Consider the following 16,736-nt stretch of genomic DNA (forward strand, 5'->3'; position numbering starts at 1 on the left):
TGAATGCAAAAGGTAACGCACAGAAAAACACCCAGTTTGTCGTAGATTCGTAGGGCTGGTAACAACTGAGGTTCTGAATGAAAAGAATATCCATGCCCGCTACTTTTTCTCTGCTTTAAATGCAAGAGAGCGTGGCCGTTTTTGGTTCTTGACTTTGTCCATCACTGAGTATGGAAGTTCCACGATCAAACCTCCGCGTCCTGGCAGCGCTCGTTAGCAGTGTGGTGTCCAACAGGGTCCTGCCTTCGGACTTCAGGGGGAAGGGAACGTGTATGACTTGCTGTTCTAAGTTTTGTAGTATTAATACTACTTTGGTTTGGTATGTGTTAAATAAGGTCTCAGTATGTAAAACCAAAACCCATATAGATATCTCATAATTTCAGGTAATGCACTCACTTGTAAAAACAAGTGAATTCAAGTTGGAAAATATCAACAAAATGCAGCGTCTTCTCAAATTCCTTACTGACACAGGGGAGGTGTCAGTTCTGTACAGTTTTTATCCACAGGTGCCAGGGTACATGATCTCTGTCAATGTGCGTGATTACTGTGAAATGTCTTGGATTGACTTTTCTTTAAAAAAACCTGATCTAATTCTTACCCTGTTACTCAGAACAGCGTGTTAAAACCAGGCCCTGTGAAAGCCGAGTTTGCCGCAAGAACAGGGTTTTCCTCGGGGCCTCATTTTACAGCATGTCCCCTGCACTGGGAAGGGAACAGTGCTGCTCACACAAGCAGGAACAGCTCTACCAGCAGTAAACACACAGGGGAAGTTACCCAATGCTGTCAGGACTGTTGCAACAGTCTCACAGTAGCTGCTTGAAGGGACCTTTGAATGTCTGGTTGGATCTGAAATGGGTGAAGTGCTCAAGGGTGGGTTATTTTGGAGGGTGGTGTGGAGGACATAGTTTTGCACTGACTTTTCAAGCCCCTTTGGGTGAATCATTGACAGAAGTCATGGTGAAAGCCGTCCGCCAGAAACACCAGGCAAGGGACTTCCTATTTGGATTTGAAGACAGGCACTAGAATACATGTTAAAAGTCTTTGTTTTGAATTACACTGATCGGTTCTAATGGACCTGGCATCTCACTGCAAATAATCAAATAACTGGGAAGGAGAGAGGTTCCCAGCAGGGAAGGAGCCCCTTTTCACAGTTACCGGGGAACAACATGATTTGTATTGCGTTTGTTTTTTTCATCCCAGCATCCTCTTTTGGCTTTAGCAAATCTAAAGAAGTTGCTCCCCTCGCTTGTCCCGAGGGGTTGCGAAGCACCGTGTGTCGGGGAAGAGCAGCAGCCCTGAGCTCACTGTACAGATCTGGAGGTAAGAACTTCTTCCCTGCATCTCCTTTTGGTAAAGAAACACGCCAAGCTCAGTTTCTTGGGTTTCCTTCTGAGTTATTAATGTAAAACTTTTTTAAAGCAGCGTTACGGTTATAGGAGACTATCAGGAATTGTCACCCATTGGTCACTGAAGCGGCTTGTTGGGCACTGCAGCCTCAGCCACCGTTCTCTGCTCCACCCTGGGCTACCGCGAGTACCTTTACTAACCAGTTCTCTTCCCCTCGCTGCCAGCTGAGGCTGTTCTTGGGCAGTAGTCAAATGGGTTAATAGTTAATAATCTTTCTTTCCAAGGCTAATAGTTCTAGATACCCTACATTTTCAAAGTAGAACGCGGTTACTCTCCCCTGAGCCCATCGCTGCCCTCAGCAGCAGCGGTGCTGTCCTGCTTCTTTGCTCGGCATGATTTCAGCTTGTGCTTCTCGTGCACGTCTCCGTAGCAGCAGCAGCAGCACCGTTGTGTGCAGAGCAGTGCTGAAGCGCAACCGTTCTGGGAGGGAGCTGTTAGGAAGGTGCTGCTGCTCGCAGGGGCACAGCTGTGTGTCCAGCACCACACGGTTCCTCGGCGGCGGCCCTAGGATGGCGTTTCTGTACAGGTCAGGCAGTGTACTGACTACAAAATATTTAAGCTATGTATCGAAGTACGTAGAAAATAATTGCAGAAGATGAAATTTTAGAACTTGAGCATTTGTTGCTTGCAAAATCAATATATCACTTTTTCACCTTCTAAAACTTTCTAAAACAGCTGCTTCCTCCAGCCTTTGATGTGGGAAATCCACCCTATGCAGGGGACTGACCTTTACAGCAGAGGATGCTGAAGCGCTGCTAAAGCACCAGGTTTGCATGTAGTAGTCTATTTTGTTGTACAGAAACCATTGCTGTGCTGCTCTGTGTGCCCACCTTGCTTTATAGGCTGTACTTCGACTGCAGAATTGTTTCAGAAGTTTAAATCCCACTTTATAAATGGATTGGAGGTTGTAGGAAGCTTTTTCCTTTTAGTCAAGGATTATAATATGACTTAGTAGAGTGAGGGAGGATACTGAAAAGCCTGTCTTAAGCAGAACTTTGTTCTTTAACACTAGAATAAACACAAACTACACAAAGCCGTGTAAGGCACTGCTCCTGCTAGTAAGCTTTGCTTACAGTCCCAGGAGCTCAGAGTTTGTGTTCTTGTTGCTTTGGGAGCGACATGGTGCCCTCGAGTGGCTGCAGGGTGCAACTTGTCCCCATAACACTAAATGAGTTATCGTTATCTTCCAGGTTCCTTCTCAAGAGTAACTAAGATAGGCTGACTTTACATGATTAGCTAAGGGAAAAACAATCCAGCTGCAGGTAAGAGCCTTCACTGTAGATGAAGTGGTGTTCTGAGAAAGGTCATGTTTAAGTTGTGGTTGAAGAATATTTTAAAGCTCTCATGTTCAAAACAGTTTACTTTTTTAGTATTAATAATAAATCTGGAAACACAAGCTTTTACCTGTAGTTTAATATTTATATACTGATGGATAGCACCTAGAGGCCCCAACCAACATTTGAGCCCCCTCCATGTTTCTGCCCCAAAGAGCTTACAGTCTAAGCAGTCCAGAAGTAGGAGAAAATAACACCCATGCTTGCTTTTATAGACCAGGTCAAGTGATTTACCTGCTCTAAGGCACAGAATGTGTGGTGGGAATTAAACTGGCATCTCCTGAATCTCTGCCGCATGTTTCAGCTAAAAGATGCTCCTTCCTCTCTACACCATTTTTCTCTTAATAAAAATGAGCCTGTTCAGGAATCTCAGCCTGAAGCTGATAAAGGTTCAGGGCTGTTCTCCAGGTCAGGGTGAGAGCTGCAGGAACAGAAAATGTGTGTCAGAAGTGTAGCTACTTCACCTATTTTCCTTTTCTATGGTCATCTCACAGGTTTGGAACCTAAAGCTGCCGCAATACCGGCTGTTTGTGGTGCTCTTTACCTTCGACAGGAATGGCATCTCCTGTCTTTTCAATTCAGTGGGCTTTGTTTTACGTGCTGCAGGAGAAGCCCCAGTCGCAGAGATGTGCTGTTTCTGCACTACCAGAACCAACATCTTCTGCTCTTTGCTGGGTCCCCAGAGATGGCCACTGGTTGCTGAGCACCAGGCAGGGGGGCAGGGAAGGAGCTCCCCGACCTCGGCATCTTCTTCTGCCTTTGTGGGGCTGGGGAGAGGCTGCTGTGTTCATTTGAGGCTCCCGAGGAGCCAGCAGTAAGGTAAGGGCTTGTGTTTACAAGAGACTTACTATTTCAGCTTTGGTAACAAGTTCTTGACTTGGAGGTAGCAGCAGGTTCAGTTTATTTCTATATGCATCAGCAAACCAAAAGCAAATGAGTTGAAGGATGCGCATTGCTGAATTGCCCACTCTCTACCAACATACATAACTGCAGCTAACTGAAAAAAGAGAAAGCTATTAATATTTTGCATTTTAAACTAAAGAACTTCAGTTTCATACTTAGTTGAAAGCTTTAAAATCAGCACCAATCTCATTGTATAAATCACTGCCACCTGGTCAGTCACCAGTCCTATGGTTTTCTTCAAATGTGCATAGAACAGGGAGATTTGAGACTCCATGTTTACAATAATAACTGAAAGGTAAGAATGAATAACCATTAGCTGATAAATTACTTAACAGTAGGCAATAAACAAATACACTTCACCTGTATAAAGCAGTGTGTTAATGCACAAGTTAAGTTGTATTGATAGCGGAGGTGGCAATATACAACAAAAATATTAAAGTATTGTCACTTGAAGAAGAGTCTTGCTTTGTCAGGGAGCTCTGTTTATACAGAAGGGTAAATGAAACAGCACTGACCAGCCATGCATACAAAAGTGATCACTTTTCAGCTATTGCACAAGTAGTGACACTCTAAGACATACACAGGAGGATTGGTACAAATGATATCAGAGAGGCTGCATGCACCATCTTTCAAGGCCTTATGTGAACTCTACATATGCAAGATTTGCTGTATACACACTGTGGATGTGTATAAATTCACATAAGATTAATTTGTAAATAGTAAAGTTTCCACCAGCTTAGGCTTTATTTCATTCAGAAGGTTTCTTAGTGTATACGCTATTTTGGATAAAACGCATGATACCACTTCAGAGAAGAGGCTTCATGTCAGCATAATCAGAAACGCTTTGGTAACTGGTTGTTCCCAAGAAACAGGTTTTGTTAAACCAAACTGGTTACTAAAAGGTGAGTGTGACTTTTATTCAGCTAAGAAGGATATAGAATATGGCTAATAATGTCATAGATTTTCACAAGATTAAAAAAAAATATCTTTTCAAGTGAATTGGGATTTCTAAGCACATATAAAACCACTGGTAGCATGGTGTACAACATTTAAAACCCTGATCAAAATGACTTCAGAATAATTGTGCATTCCCCAAATATATCAGATGGGCAACTGAGGAAGGAAATGACAAATTAATAAGTTGGTGTAAGAGGGGTAAATTCTCTCTGTACCACAAATTCATAATAAAATACTGCTGTATGTTTTAACTTTAGACATAAGCATTTTTATATCATTTATATCATTTTTATATCAGAGTCTGGTTTGTTTCTAAATGACTGAAAGTTTCAGCTAAAAAGGTGTTTACACAATATACACATTTCATTACTTACAAAGAGGAATAAGCTTAAAATTTCATATTAAAAACCTGGGATACAGTAGGGTTAGTAGCACCATGAAAAATGTTTTTCAAAACTGCAGTCTTGTTATTTTAAACATACTCAGTGCATCGTGTTTTTCTTTATTCTCTTGGTTGATCTAAAAGGTGCCGTTTTGGTACAGGGAGAGAAATGAAAAAATTCATCTTCGGATCCATCGTGAACCTCAAGTGTTCTTTTCTGTTTCCAAGAGGTCGATTCTTTCATCTTAGTCCTGTTGTCAAATACGTACCAAACAACCCTCAGTCTGGCACGAGTGAGGTACACTGGAATTTGCATGGTTAAAACAGTTTGGATTCGTTTTTTCTCTTTTCTTTCTGCACAGTAGCACCATTGTTGCAGCTGGAAGACAGTGCACCTTAGGAATTTTCAACTGTTTTGTAAAACGTCCTACGAGACGTTACGTCTTCTTCATGCAAACTTGACAACGACTAATACGCGTCCTCAAGTCTCCAGCTTTCAGTGTCTCTGACTGAGGTTTACTGGTGACAGACACAAAGGTAAGGTTAGGTCAGCTTTTCCTTGGTTTACAGAGCAGTTTAAGATAACACTTCAGTCTGTAAGTGGGGGATTAGTCCTGTATTGGAGAGTGGTCCTTAAGAGGGATCTTTCTGTACGTCCTCACCACCAGGTGACAGATGCTCAGTGTTGCCCGGTGTCTCAGCACATGTGAGATACCAATCACCCATATCAGTTTAGCGTATGATGTGGCACAACTACTGAACCGAGCCTAAGGTGAATTTTAGACATTTGAGACAGTATTTCTGAGGTCTCCGTTTGTAGCCTTTGGGTTTCTCAGCTGAAGGGGAGTTTATCAACTCCTAAAGAATACTGCTACAATGACATTTGTATTTAAGTGATGACTTTACCAAATTATTTACTTATATTCTGAAAGGGTAGAAAGGTGGGAGATTAATATAATGTATTTGTGTAATGTGTGTACACAGAGTAAGTCCAATTCTTAAAAGTGCATGGTAGTTGTTAGTAGGCAGTTTCCACTAGTGAACTACCACTGATCAACTAGCCTGAAAACTTAGAGCGATGACTGTTTAATGCACATTAAGTATCACAGTTGTATGTGTTACATAAAACCAACTGAGAGGCTACTGCTGCTATATAAGACAGCGTACATTGCCAGCCCTATACCCCAAAGCCACATTTTTCAATTTGGTGGCAATGGGAATATTTATGAGGTTTTTAGCAGTACACAAACAGGGCAGTACTAATTTACTCTATAAAATGAGATGATTTTTCGAAGAAAAAAATGATTTTGCTACTCAAGTTGAAGGGGAGAAAGTTTGAGGAGCTGAGAGAGCCCGTCTGGGATGCTGACTGCGGAGAAGCTGAGGACAGAACATCCATCGGCTTCCTTGCTGCCAACATGTCATCCTAATTCTTCTGCATAGTACTGGAAAAAATGTTTTGCCATGGAGGGTATGAAATCTCCTTCACACAAGACTTTTAAAAACAGATTACATGAACAGCTGCCTTAAAAGGTTTTTAGCAGAGTTGATCTTGCCCTTCATACCTGTCCCTTGTGTGTTTGTCAACTACCTTTTCAGATATTTGGCTCTAATGAAAGGGCTGGCAAGAAAAAAAAGACAATAAAAATGATCTTTTAGACTGCAAATACAGTAACTGCATTAGGACTACTTTCAGAGAAAGTACTATGAGATGTGAATAAGAATTGACATTAAAAAAATCCCACTCCTTGCAAAACAGAATGTGCCCTAGCAAGTTTTTGTATTAATATCAAAAGCTTACCAAGGAAACACTTGAAAAACTGGTTGTGAGGGAAAACCAAACAAAGTATTTCCCTATACCCCTGTAAATTAATCTCTCTTGATCTTTGGAATAAATTCAGTTTCCAAAGCTTGCTTTCTGGAATAAAGCAATGTATAAGAAACAGGTTTTCTTACCTGAACATTTCTGACACCTCTACAGTTGCCAGCCAGAAACTATATGAATTGGCATAGTAATTACAAGTGCCACGACCATGGCACTCAATAAACGGAGCGGAGCGGAATTCTTCTAAACAGGATCCAGGCGATGCCAAGGCCTGGCCAGAGCCCTCTGCTCCTGCACTAGTGTGCTGGGGGGGAAGAAAGAAACACACAAACAAGAATCTTACAGTAGGTGCTAAAAATTAAGTAGCACAGCATTCAACTACAGAAAGAGGCACCGTTCAGTCTTGGTTGAGATAATATACGGTCAGACACTTCCATGAGTATCAGTTACATTGGGCTCTGTGTACTGGAAAATCACTGTTAGTCTTGGCCACCATGGTTAGTAATTGAGGGTAAAGGCTTTTGAATTACAAGCCCCATAGTTTTAACAAAGCCCTAAAGCAGGTGGGTGAGGACAAAGTGGGTACCAGCCCCTTCTGGAGTAGGAGGCCGTTCTTACCATCATGAAAGAGTAACCAATCCAAAGGGAGTCCCAGCCTGGAGGACACGAAGGGATCTGAATGGTCTGGCTGTGGACAGCTATCACCATAGCAGGGGCTTCACACACAACACAGCTGGGCACAGGGGAGGATCAGAGAAACACGTGATATTAAAATATAATAGGAGTATGTTTTATTAAGTATTCTTACACAGAGAAAAGAGAAAACTAGTTATTAATGTAGACTTCTGCTTCTCGCCTATTTTGTAACTGCCATAAGACAGTATTTGGAAGTGCAAAGTCTGCCTGTACTTCCACTGACAGCCATTGGGTAGAATACTGAAGCAGTCCCTGAAGCACAGACTGGAAGCTCCAAGTGAAGGCCTTAACCCCAGAGCTAACGGCTCTCACGCTCTCTTTCCTGTCCTGGCGATCTCGCACCGCTGACAACATCGCTGCCTCAGCGGAGCAGAGCTCTTACAGCCTGGCAGTCCCTAAACACGGACGGGCCTTCTAAGGCAATGAATACTTCAAAACAAGCTATTTTCCTAGTATTTTCTAGAGCAAAACATGACATGGCTAAGATGTGTTATTTATCCAGATATTAAAAAAAGAGACCTGACAGCATGCTTTGTCTCACCGGCTAATGAAGGGCTGGATGCTTTGCCCAGTCAGTGGCTCCATGCTCATCGGCATTGGCTCTGGAGTTGACAGCCAGTAGGAATAGTCATTCCTCGATGCAAAATTACAAACATTGTTGATATTGCAGAACATGAAGGGCATGGTGCTGAAACGTCTGAGACAGCTCCCAGCGGTACCTACAGAGTAAGATGCATAAAATGTGACAGCAGCATTTTCACTTCATTGCTTTTTACAGCGATTCTCTGAGAACAATAATTGTGTATTCTTCCTCTCCACCTGTGAGAGCACAGCATGTGCTATCAAATTGTCACATGTGGGAAAAACTTAACTTCTCAGTTTTGGTTTACATTCTTTCATCCTGAATGAGAACATGCAGCCTTTGGAGGCAGCAGATCTCAGTACGCAACCCTCATTGAAGGAATCTCTAAGACTCGTATCTTCAGAGAACCAGCGCATTTGAAAAAGCAGCTACAACCTCATTCCCCTTAAAAACAGAGCATACAAAATCTCACCCAAATCCTGGCCATGTGCTCTCTCATTTCCTTGCACATATAGAAGAGAGAATCCATCATATATTCTTGCTGTTCCCTGTGGACATAGTGGTGTATCCCTGGTCTGGCTGTGCCGAGTTATAAGGAATCCATGAGCAACAGAAGCTGTTCCAGGAGGGCCGGGTGGGCCTTGTAAGCCATCAGGACCAGGAGGTCCCTGTATTCCTCGTGAACCTGTTCACACAAGAGAAACACAACACACAGTATTTATTAACACCATTTCTTGCTCTTTTCGGACTAACGTAGCTCTGAAAGGTACTATGGTCTTGTGATTAAGGTGTTTTGGAGTTGGGGGAGCTGGTATCTGCTAACATCATCTTCCTCAAATTATTTTTTGACGTGAACTTGGTTAAATCACTGAGGCTGTCATAGCTAGTTATAAAATAACAGTGCAGCTTCCCTATGTTGTAGCAAAGTTAAATATGTTCAGACTGTGAGGCACCAAGATAGCAACTGCAACGGTCATGACAGGCACTGAAATGAGTTCCAATTAGCCTCTCAGTTCCAAAACATATTAATGTGTTTATGTGGCTTAATAAGATAACGTTGAATGATCTTGCTCAAGATCACAAAATAAATGGCAGAGCCAGAAAGACAATAGCATGGCCTACAGAGAGACATGCTTCTAACACCTGAACCAAAGCTCACCAAAACGGACAGAAGAGCTGCAGTCCGCTTTGGGAGAGGTTACAGAAAGCGGAAACTGGCTACAACCACCTTGAACAAGAGCAAGAATGACTGATATGACTGAGAAAGGTATCAGAAAAGGCATTTGTTCTTGAATAGCAAAGACTATGTTATTCCACAGTTATTATTTACATTTTTCACTAAAATAACACTAGCAGATTTCACAGAGCTACTTAGAGAAAAATACTTCTCACAAGTTGCAATATATAACTACTTAATATGTATCATCTTTAGAAAACCGTCCCAGTGCCTAGCCTCAAATCATAATTCAGTAATTCCAAGCAATAGCTGTATGGTAGCCTGATCTCTGACTTTGGTGAAATTCTGCCCTTTATGAAGTCTGTTCATCCTCATTCATGATTTCCATGCAAAATTAAAATTGTTTTACTAATCTCTCTCTGTTGTTTCTTACTATCTTCATTATCTCCTGTGCACCACATGTGCTGCAAAGGGGATGCCATTAAGCTTGAGGTAAAGCACTCTACAATATTATTCAGCAATGACCGGCAATGTGTTGGTTCCAAGAATATTACAAACCAAAGTACGTCCAGCTGCATGTAATATTTTTGCATTAAGCAAATCATACAATTATGATTTCATTATTATTCCCATGAGGCAAAAATCTCACTTCCCAATATTAGCCTGCACTCACAAAAGGGTCCTCCATAGGATAAACACTGTACCTGGTTGGCCTGGAAGACCTCTCTCTCCTTTACGTCCTGCTGGACCATCAAAGCCAGGTAGTCCATCTCGCCCTGGGTCACCAGGAAGACCAATTGGACCTAGAACAGACGAATGCATAAGTGAAATGTCTTGAAATCTCACTACAGAAATCTTTAAATTGTTTGGGACTCATCTATTGTTTCTTCCTGGTACAGATCGTTAAACCAGATGGATATGGTAGGAGTCTGCATTTATCTCTAGCAGGACTCAGTGTCTTCTCTGCAGCCTATGCTGAGGGACTTGTGTTGCAACCCACAGCCACCTGGGATCGTACCTGGCAATCCCTGTGGCCCCGGCAATCCAGGTGGCCCTTTTGACCCAGGCTGTCCTGGAGAACCTGGGGGACCAGGGTCACCTTTGACAACAATGCTTCGTCCAATGGTACCCGGTAAACCTGGCGGACCTGAGAGAAAGCTTAGTATTAGGTAAACCAAGGTGGAAAAGAACATTAGAAACAGTTTCTGTTATTCTCTGATGCAAAGTCAGAAGCCAAGAGCTCTATTGATGCAAAGAATAAGTGTATATATTTTATAAGGCAAAAAAGTGCTTTTGGTGATCTCCTTCAACAGACAGCTCTTGCAGAGTGGAGACAGAGTATAAAATATGGTAGGATTACGGGTAAGGCTAAAAAGCATAGCCTAGAATTGCGTTTAAGCTGTTGTTCCCCTAACTAGTTTCATTGCTGGCTGAGACTGGCTCAGTCCCAACATCTGTGTGCCAAATTTTACCGGCAGGGAGCAAAAGTGACAATAAAACTACCAGCACTCCTACCTGGTGGGCCTGGCAGTCCTGGACTGCCTGTGAGGCCAGAGGGTCCTGCAGGTCCAGTGGGACCCTTCATACCTGAAACAACAAATTCACACAGTTATGCAGTGAAAGAACACGCTGTCTTACAAAATGTGCTGCAGGAATGGCCAAAATGAGGCTTCTTTTCCCCTGAGGGGCTGTTACTGTGTCTGGAGGTTTTCACTTGAAATGCTAGTTAAATACCTGGGAATCCTGGAACGCCTGGAACCCCGGGGTCACCCTTCATTCCATTCAGACCTGGACGACCAGGCTCCCCCTGAACAGAACAGCCTCATGTTATTCACTCATCTCTCTCAGCAGTTTCAGAAAAAACATTTAGAAAAGGTGGCTGGGGGACAGACAAGCACACTTTGGGTCTGGGAACTAGTGCTTTGAAGGGCTGAGGCCACACATTCTGCTCACTGAACCAAGAGCCATCAGAGGACGCCGTAACGTGACGTGTGCATTGACGGCTCCAGCTCCCATGGGAATAGGATGGAGACGCCCTGCCCGGATACTGGAGGATAATTAAGGAAAAGACCCTCCTACTTGCTACAACACCAGATGTTAGCTACCACACTTTGGCTTTTATTTTTACTATGATAAACTGCATAGTCCACCTAAATATATTCCACTTTCATTGCATTTAAAAATAAGGTAGGAGAAGACTCAATTTCTTGTCCTACCTGGCGTCCAGGTGGTCCTTGATCCCCCTTTTGACCAGGCAGGCCAGGTGGGCCAGGCTGACCTGGGTTCCCTTTTTCCCCTTTAAGTCCTCCATTGCCTGGTGGCCCTCGTGGACCTTCTGGGCCTGGTGGACCTTAACATTGCAGAACAAATATGCATATATCAGTACATATCAACCACTCTGCCAAAGTTTGTGCCTTCAGTGTTAATAAAAAAAAAGGCTTGATTTCCCAGCTCTATTTTAATGCTGAATTCAGGATAAAATAGAAGGAAAGCAACTAGAGGGATTATTTGCACTACCCAAATCAGGAACCAAGGCTCCTTCTCCAGCTGATGAAGGGAAGCAGGTCTTTCCAGAAGGCAGTGCAACTCACTTCAGCAGCAGCTTAGCAGTGACCAGACCCGCGCCTTCAGCAGGAGCCGAGAAACCCAGAATTAGATGGTACAAACATCCCCTCTGCTCCCTCTGCTGACCTGCACTACCGTCACCGTCTCTTAGATGCTATCTTGACATGCTGAATTCCTTTAGAAAGCCAGTCTCAATAATGTAAAATATTGCTGCTTTCTTGCCGTTAGAATTCGACATACGTATTGAGGAGCCCAGTATACACCGTCTCCTGAGAGCTGGGCAGCAGGCAGCCCACATTCTGCCTTGCCTAACACTCACCTGAGTTGCAGAAATTTCCTTATGTTGAATGACCCTCCCTCCAGCTGGTTTGTCTGTCCTTAGTAGAATTATATTGTGTAAATCCAGTAGAGGAACTGGGCTGGTTTTTAAATATTTTCCCTTTGCTACTACAGCCACATTAATCCAAAGCAAAGCAGTGGATTATGTGAAGCTTAGGTATTCAGAGAAGTGAAACATGAGACCCCCACCTTTACGACACCATATAAATAGAAGGTTACTGATATTAATTTGTGGCAAAACAAACTGTAAGCAAGTGCAGCAACAGTTAATAACATTTTACAACTTAGATTTCATGACTGGATTAACAAAAGGATCTCTATGCAGGACAGTGCTATGACATTCTGCTCTGTAGTACAAAGAATCTAATGACATTTATCAGCGTGCTGGATTTTCAATTCTTCTGCAGTCTCAAATAATTTAACATCTCCTTTGATATCCTCATAGTCTATATTCAGTGGAAAAAGTTGATTAGCTGTATTTCTGCATACAAATCTGAGCACAGAATTCCCTTTAAAATTTTCCTTTCTAAACCAACAGCAATTTGGTTCCAGATTTCACACATCTCCTGTAGCAGCTTCAGCTACAGAAACATCCCATCATGCAAGGATATTTTGTATTCATTTTGCTCTTTTATACTGGTCTAGTACTGTACGCATGCAAAATAACGACAGGTTACCATCTGAAGCATGCTAATCAAACACACAGGATCTGCAGGGTAACCATAGTCCTTAAAAAGATAATCACAGAATTACAGGAAAACATCCGTTTCTCTTACATCACGTGCAATGCAGTAAAATAAATTGACCGAGTTAAGCGTCTAACCTGGAAGACCTGGAAGGATCAGAGTTCACCAAAGCCCCATGATCGATGTTAGAAGGGTCAGACATCACACAGTACAAAACAAGATTACTAGTTAGAAATAGTACAGATGACAGCATATACACTACACAACAACCCGTTTCACCAGCATATTTTGTATTTACGACACAATCCACATGCATGCATAAAACCATACATACACAACGATACACAACGATATGTATTTTCAGATACAAGTTATTCTGGTGACTAGGCTCTACTAAGACTAATTTGACACTTCATGTAACAGCAAACTTAAAGCTTTACTAACGAATGTGTTATTGCTTTAACATTACAGCTGAGGCCTGTGACTGGTTAGTCCTACTCACAACAGGGTTTTAGACTCTGTAACCATTTCACTGACAATATTCAAAGCCACAGGGCCTGGACCCTGGCAAATATGCAGGTAAATGGTGAATGACAACTTTGGAGCAAAATTCTGCCCTGGGCAAAGGGGAAGTGCCATTAACAGCAGGACTCATCACCACCAATCATGTATGGGCTTCAACTATCTGTGAATTCAGTTCTAGGACAGAAAAGTAGGCTTATACCCTCTTTTCCAAGTGATAAGCACCATTGACATGGATCAAAAGGGCTGCAAATGCTGTGAGCAAAAATACAGCAGAATGTACAAATTTAGAATTTGTTGTCTTTACTGTTGGCATTTTTTCTTTATAAAAATACCCCAAGATGCTAATTTACCTGTTATGATGGAGAATGGCATGTGATAACATCCCTAGAAAACCAATTTAAATGTCCTCTTTCAAACAGTAAGCTGCTCGTGCCTACCATGCTCCTGAATTAATACATATTTTAGCTCCTGTGCCATTTGCATCTTTTATGTCAGTGAAATGATTTAAATATATCAACATATCACCATGCAATCTGCAGCTAAAAACTACAATAAATACACATCGGGTTTACCTCAATGCACTATTTCTTATGTGTTTGCTAAATTATTTTAAATAGTAACTGTAATACAGTTGTTAAAAATAATGACACGAACATTTCATTGTTACTGTTAAGTACTTATAAACTATATGCCACTGTTAGATAAGTTTTGCTATGATTTATAAATCTGTCCTATACTTGTTGATTATTGAATTCTGGCTGGGCACAGTCACAGAGTGGAACAAAACATGAAGCAATGAAGTTGCTCGGCATACCCAGGACGGCAGCCCCTCTTTGGCAGTGCGCTTACTGCTCCTGTGACCACAGCTGAATTAAAAGGTAAAGCCACATGCATTTTTTTACGTGACTGCGTAACGCTGGGATTCAAACATCACAGGCTACCACGTTTGCTACCTCACAGTGCTTAGGACAGCACAATAAAAACAGTTTTTTGCTTCCTGAAAGTCATCATAGCAAAACCTAAAGATATTATTATTATTAAATAGATATACCAAGTCATTTTCAATGTAGGCACAGGTGCTAAAAATCTTCCCAAGAGCTGGCTTGTGCTACATGCTGATACGCTAAAATTAGGATAAGCTTGTGAAAATGAGCATGTTTTTACCAATCGTGTTCTACTGCCCTTGTGTTATAGAGGGGAGGGCTGTATGCTTCATTTTCATTAAATACGTACTAAAGGAAAAGCTTTCCCCATTTCCTCTTGCCGTGCTGGTGAAGCAAAACAATGGAAATAAGGATTTGTCTGCACTGGAAAGTTACGGTGCTCTAAGTTGGGGATGTAAAACATCACTGTTACTCTGTATAAATTTAAGCCACTTGAGAGTGTCCAAAATCAACAGCAGCAGGTGTTACAAAAATGAATACTGTCATTTGCCCAAGCTGCAAAACACAATTATACAGCAAAAACATAGGAAGACAAGGCAATATGCTTTTTTAAAAAAGATGAAAACCAGAATACGTTTTTTTTCAGCTGCACTGAGGAGAACATGCTAAAACAAGTTTCACAGCTGGGGGAACTTGACAAAAGCCTTGCAAATCTGGAGCCACATGGTCTTCCTCCATGGGGAGAGCAGCACCGTGTCCTTCCAGTGCCAGTCCCACAGCACCGTGGAGGAAACGTCTGAAAGCCAACTCTGAACTTTTCTACCACAAATGAAAATGTATGTCTGAAAAATGACTCAGTATATCTACATTTAAACAGTACGAGAAGTATATACATTCATTTTCATGCTAAGTTATTATTTTGGAGTTAAGGGGCTAACCTGAGGGACCTGGGAGTAGGGGGGTCAGAGTTCACCAAGGTCATCATTAGAACAAGGGGAAAAACATCAAAATTGTTAGAAATATCAACAAGCTAACATATTCAACTAAACCTTTCTTTTTAGATTTAGCTCAATATTCATTTACATACACTATGCAAAACACCAAACTATTATTCTTCATAGCAACGAAAATAGACTTGGAGTAACAACCATGTTGTGTTGCCCGGGAAATTGGCTTAATTTTAGAATCGATTTATAAATCCGCCCCAACACCATCTATCAATGTTTGGTTTAGGGGTAACTCAACTGAAATCAGAGAGCTACACCGTGTTCGACTTTATCACTTTTACTCATCTTAGAATACACCCAGAAGTCAACAACAAACACATACAGCTTCTGGTTCGATTTATGTCCCTAGAAGGAGGGTAATTTGACAGCCACACAGCTGCTTTTATGACTAACTGCCTTATGTTGAAATGTTACAAAATCAGCATCCCAACAATAGACTGTGTTATCATTTGAAACAAAAGGCTGGAGTGCTGATTGTACCAGAACTGCAATAATAGTTTGGTTTATCCACATTAGTTCACGCATAACTGAGCAAAACAAATGCTTCGCTTTATGCATTGCATGCAACAAAAATGGAAATAAGAGAAAGAGAGAAAGAGAGAGAGAACATGGCTGAGCAGAACCTCACTGGTTGTCTCCCCCCTGCCAGTGCTCATCAAACTGCACAAAATGAGTCCCACCGTTCCTCTGCCTCCCCGGCTGATTAGTCAGTAAGCACTGGATTTATACAGAGAAGTGTAAACAGGATGAGAAGCTTCATAAAAACATCAGTGCTACAGCAGAGCACAGACTCTCAGCTGGTAATTTATCACACATCAGGAGCTGCTTAGCTGGTTTACCTTTTGTTTGTTCGTTTTTGTTAGAGCTTGGAGATATCCTCTGTATAAGAATCTTTTAATAAAGAAAGCCTATACTCTTATGGACCAATCAGCTTCCTGCACCAAAGTTTTCACTGCTGTATTAACCCACTGGGTTGTTCCACACCAGTCACACAAAAAACGGGTTTAGGATACAACACAATTCAAGTATTTTTACTAGGACTAAAAGAAAACCTCATTATACTGACAAACAGCACTGCCATTTTTGTTAAGGTGTTATAAATTAAAATGTTGTTTATAATGACTCATTTTTTAAATGCACAATTAGGATAAATTTGCTCATAGCATACTCTGCACAAGAGAAAAGCCCAAACTGCCATTGAGAATAATCAAATATTACTCAATCCTAGTTCTAGTGAAAATATTTGGGTAAAATTCCACTCTAAAAACCTTTTGCAGTGGGACAGCCTCCTCCTGTATCAGAAGCAAGGAGGAGGAAAAAGCGAATCTTAAAATCTTTCTAAGCATGGACTGCTAAACTAAATTCTTCCTTGATACCCAAAAATGACGAATACATGTGTAGCAGCTATTTTACAAATACACTAACTCAAAACTAACTATCTTCAAACAAATCTTTGAATAACAGAA

General features: G+C 41.6%; 1 protein-coding gene across 3 annotated transcripts in view; it reads right to left on the reverse strand.

Moving 5' to 3' along the window:
- Window positions 1-2,805: 2,805 nt before the first annotated feature.
- Window positions 2,806-16,736, reverse strand: part of COL4A5 (collagen type IV alpha 5 chain) — an 82,511-nt gene continuing 68,580 nt past the window's right edge. Inside the window, exons 42-51 of one of the 3 annotated variants that reach the window (XM_065077909.1) lie at window positions 11,481-11,614; window positions 10,999-11,071; window positions 10,780-10,851; window positions 10,283-10,411; window positions 9,969-10,067; window positions 8,560-8,772; window positions 8,046-8,223; window positions 7,427-7,541; window positions 6,940-7,112; window positions 2,806-5,502 (exon numbers count right to left, since the gene is read on the reverse strand). In XM_065077909.1, coding sequence (XP_064933981.1) covers window positions 5,421-5,502; window positions 6,940-7,112; window positions 7,427-7,541; window positions 8,046-8,223; window positions 8,560-8,772; window positions 9,969-10,067; window positions 10,283-10,411; window positions 10,780-10,851; window positions 10,999-11,071; window positions 11,481-11,614 — 1,268 coding nt within the window. In that variant the 3' untranslated portion in view covers window positions 2,806-5,420. Of the gene's footprint in view, window positions 5,503-6,939; window positions 7,113-7,426; window positions 7,542-8,045; window positions 8,224-8,559; window positions 8,773-9,968; window positions 10,068-10,282; window positions 10,412-10,779; window positions 10,852-10,998; window positions 11,072-11,479; window positions 11,615-12,991; window positions 15,083-15,181; window positions 15,211-16,736 lie in introns of those variants that run through there. The other 2 variants (XR_010475706.1, XM_065077910.1) reach the window with 2 other exon arrangements.

The sequence above is a fragment of the Columba livia genome, chromosome 12, assembly GCF_036013475.1.
Source record: "Columba livia isolate bColLiv1 breed racing homer chromosome 12, bColLiv1.pat.W.v2, whole genome shotgun sequence".
Lineage (NCBI taxonomy): Eukaryota > Metazoa > Chordata > Aves > Columbiformes > Columbidae > Columba > Columba livia.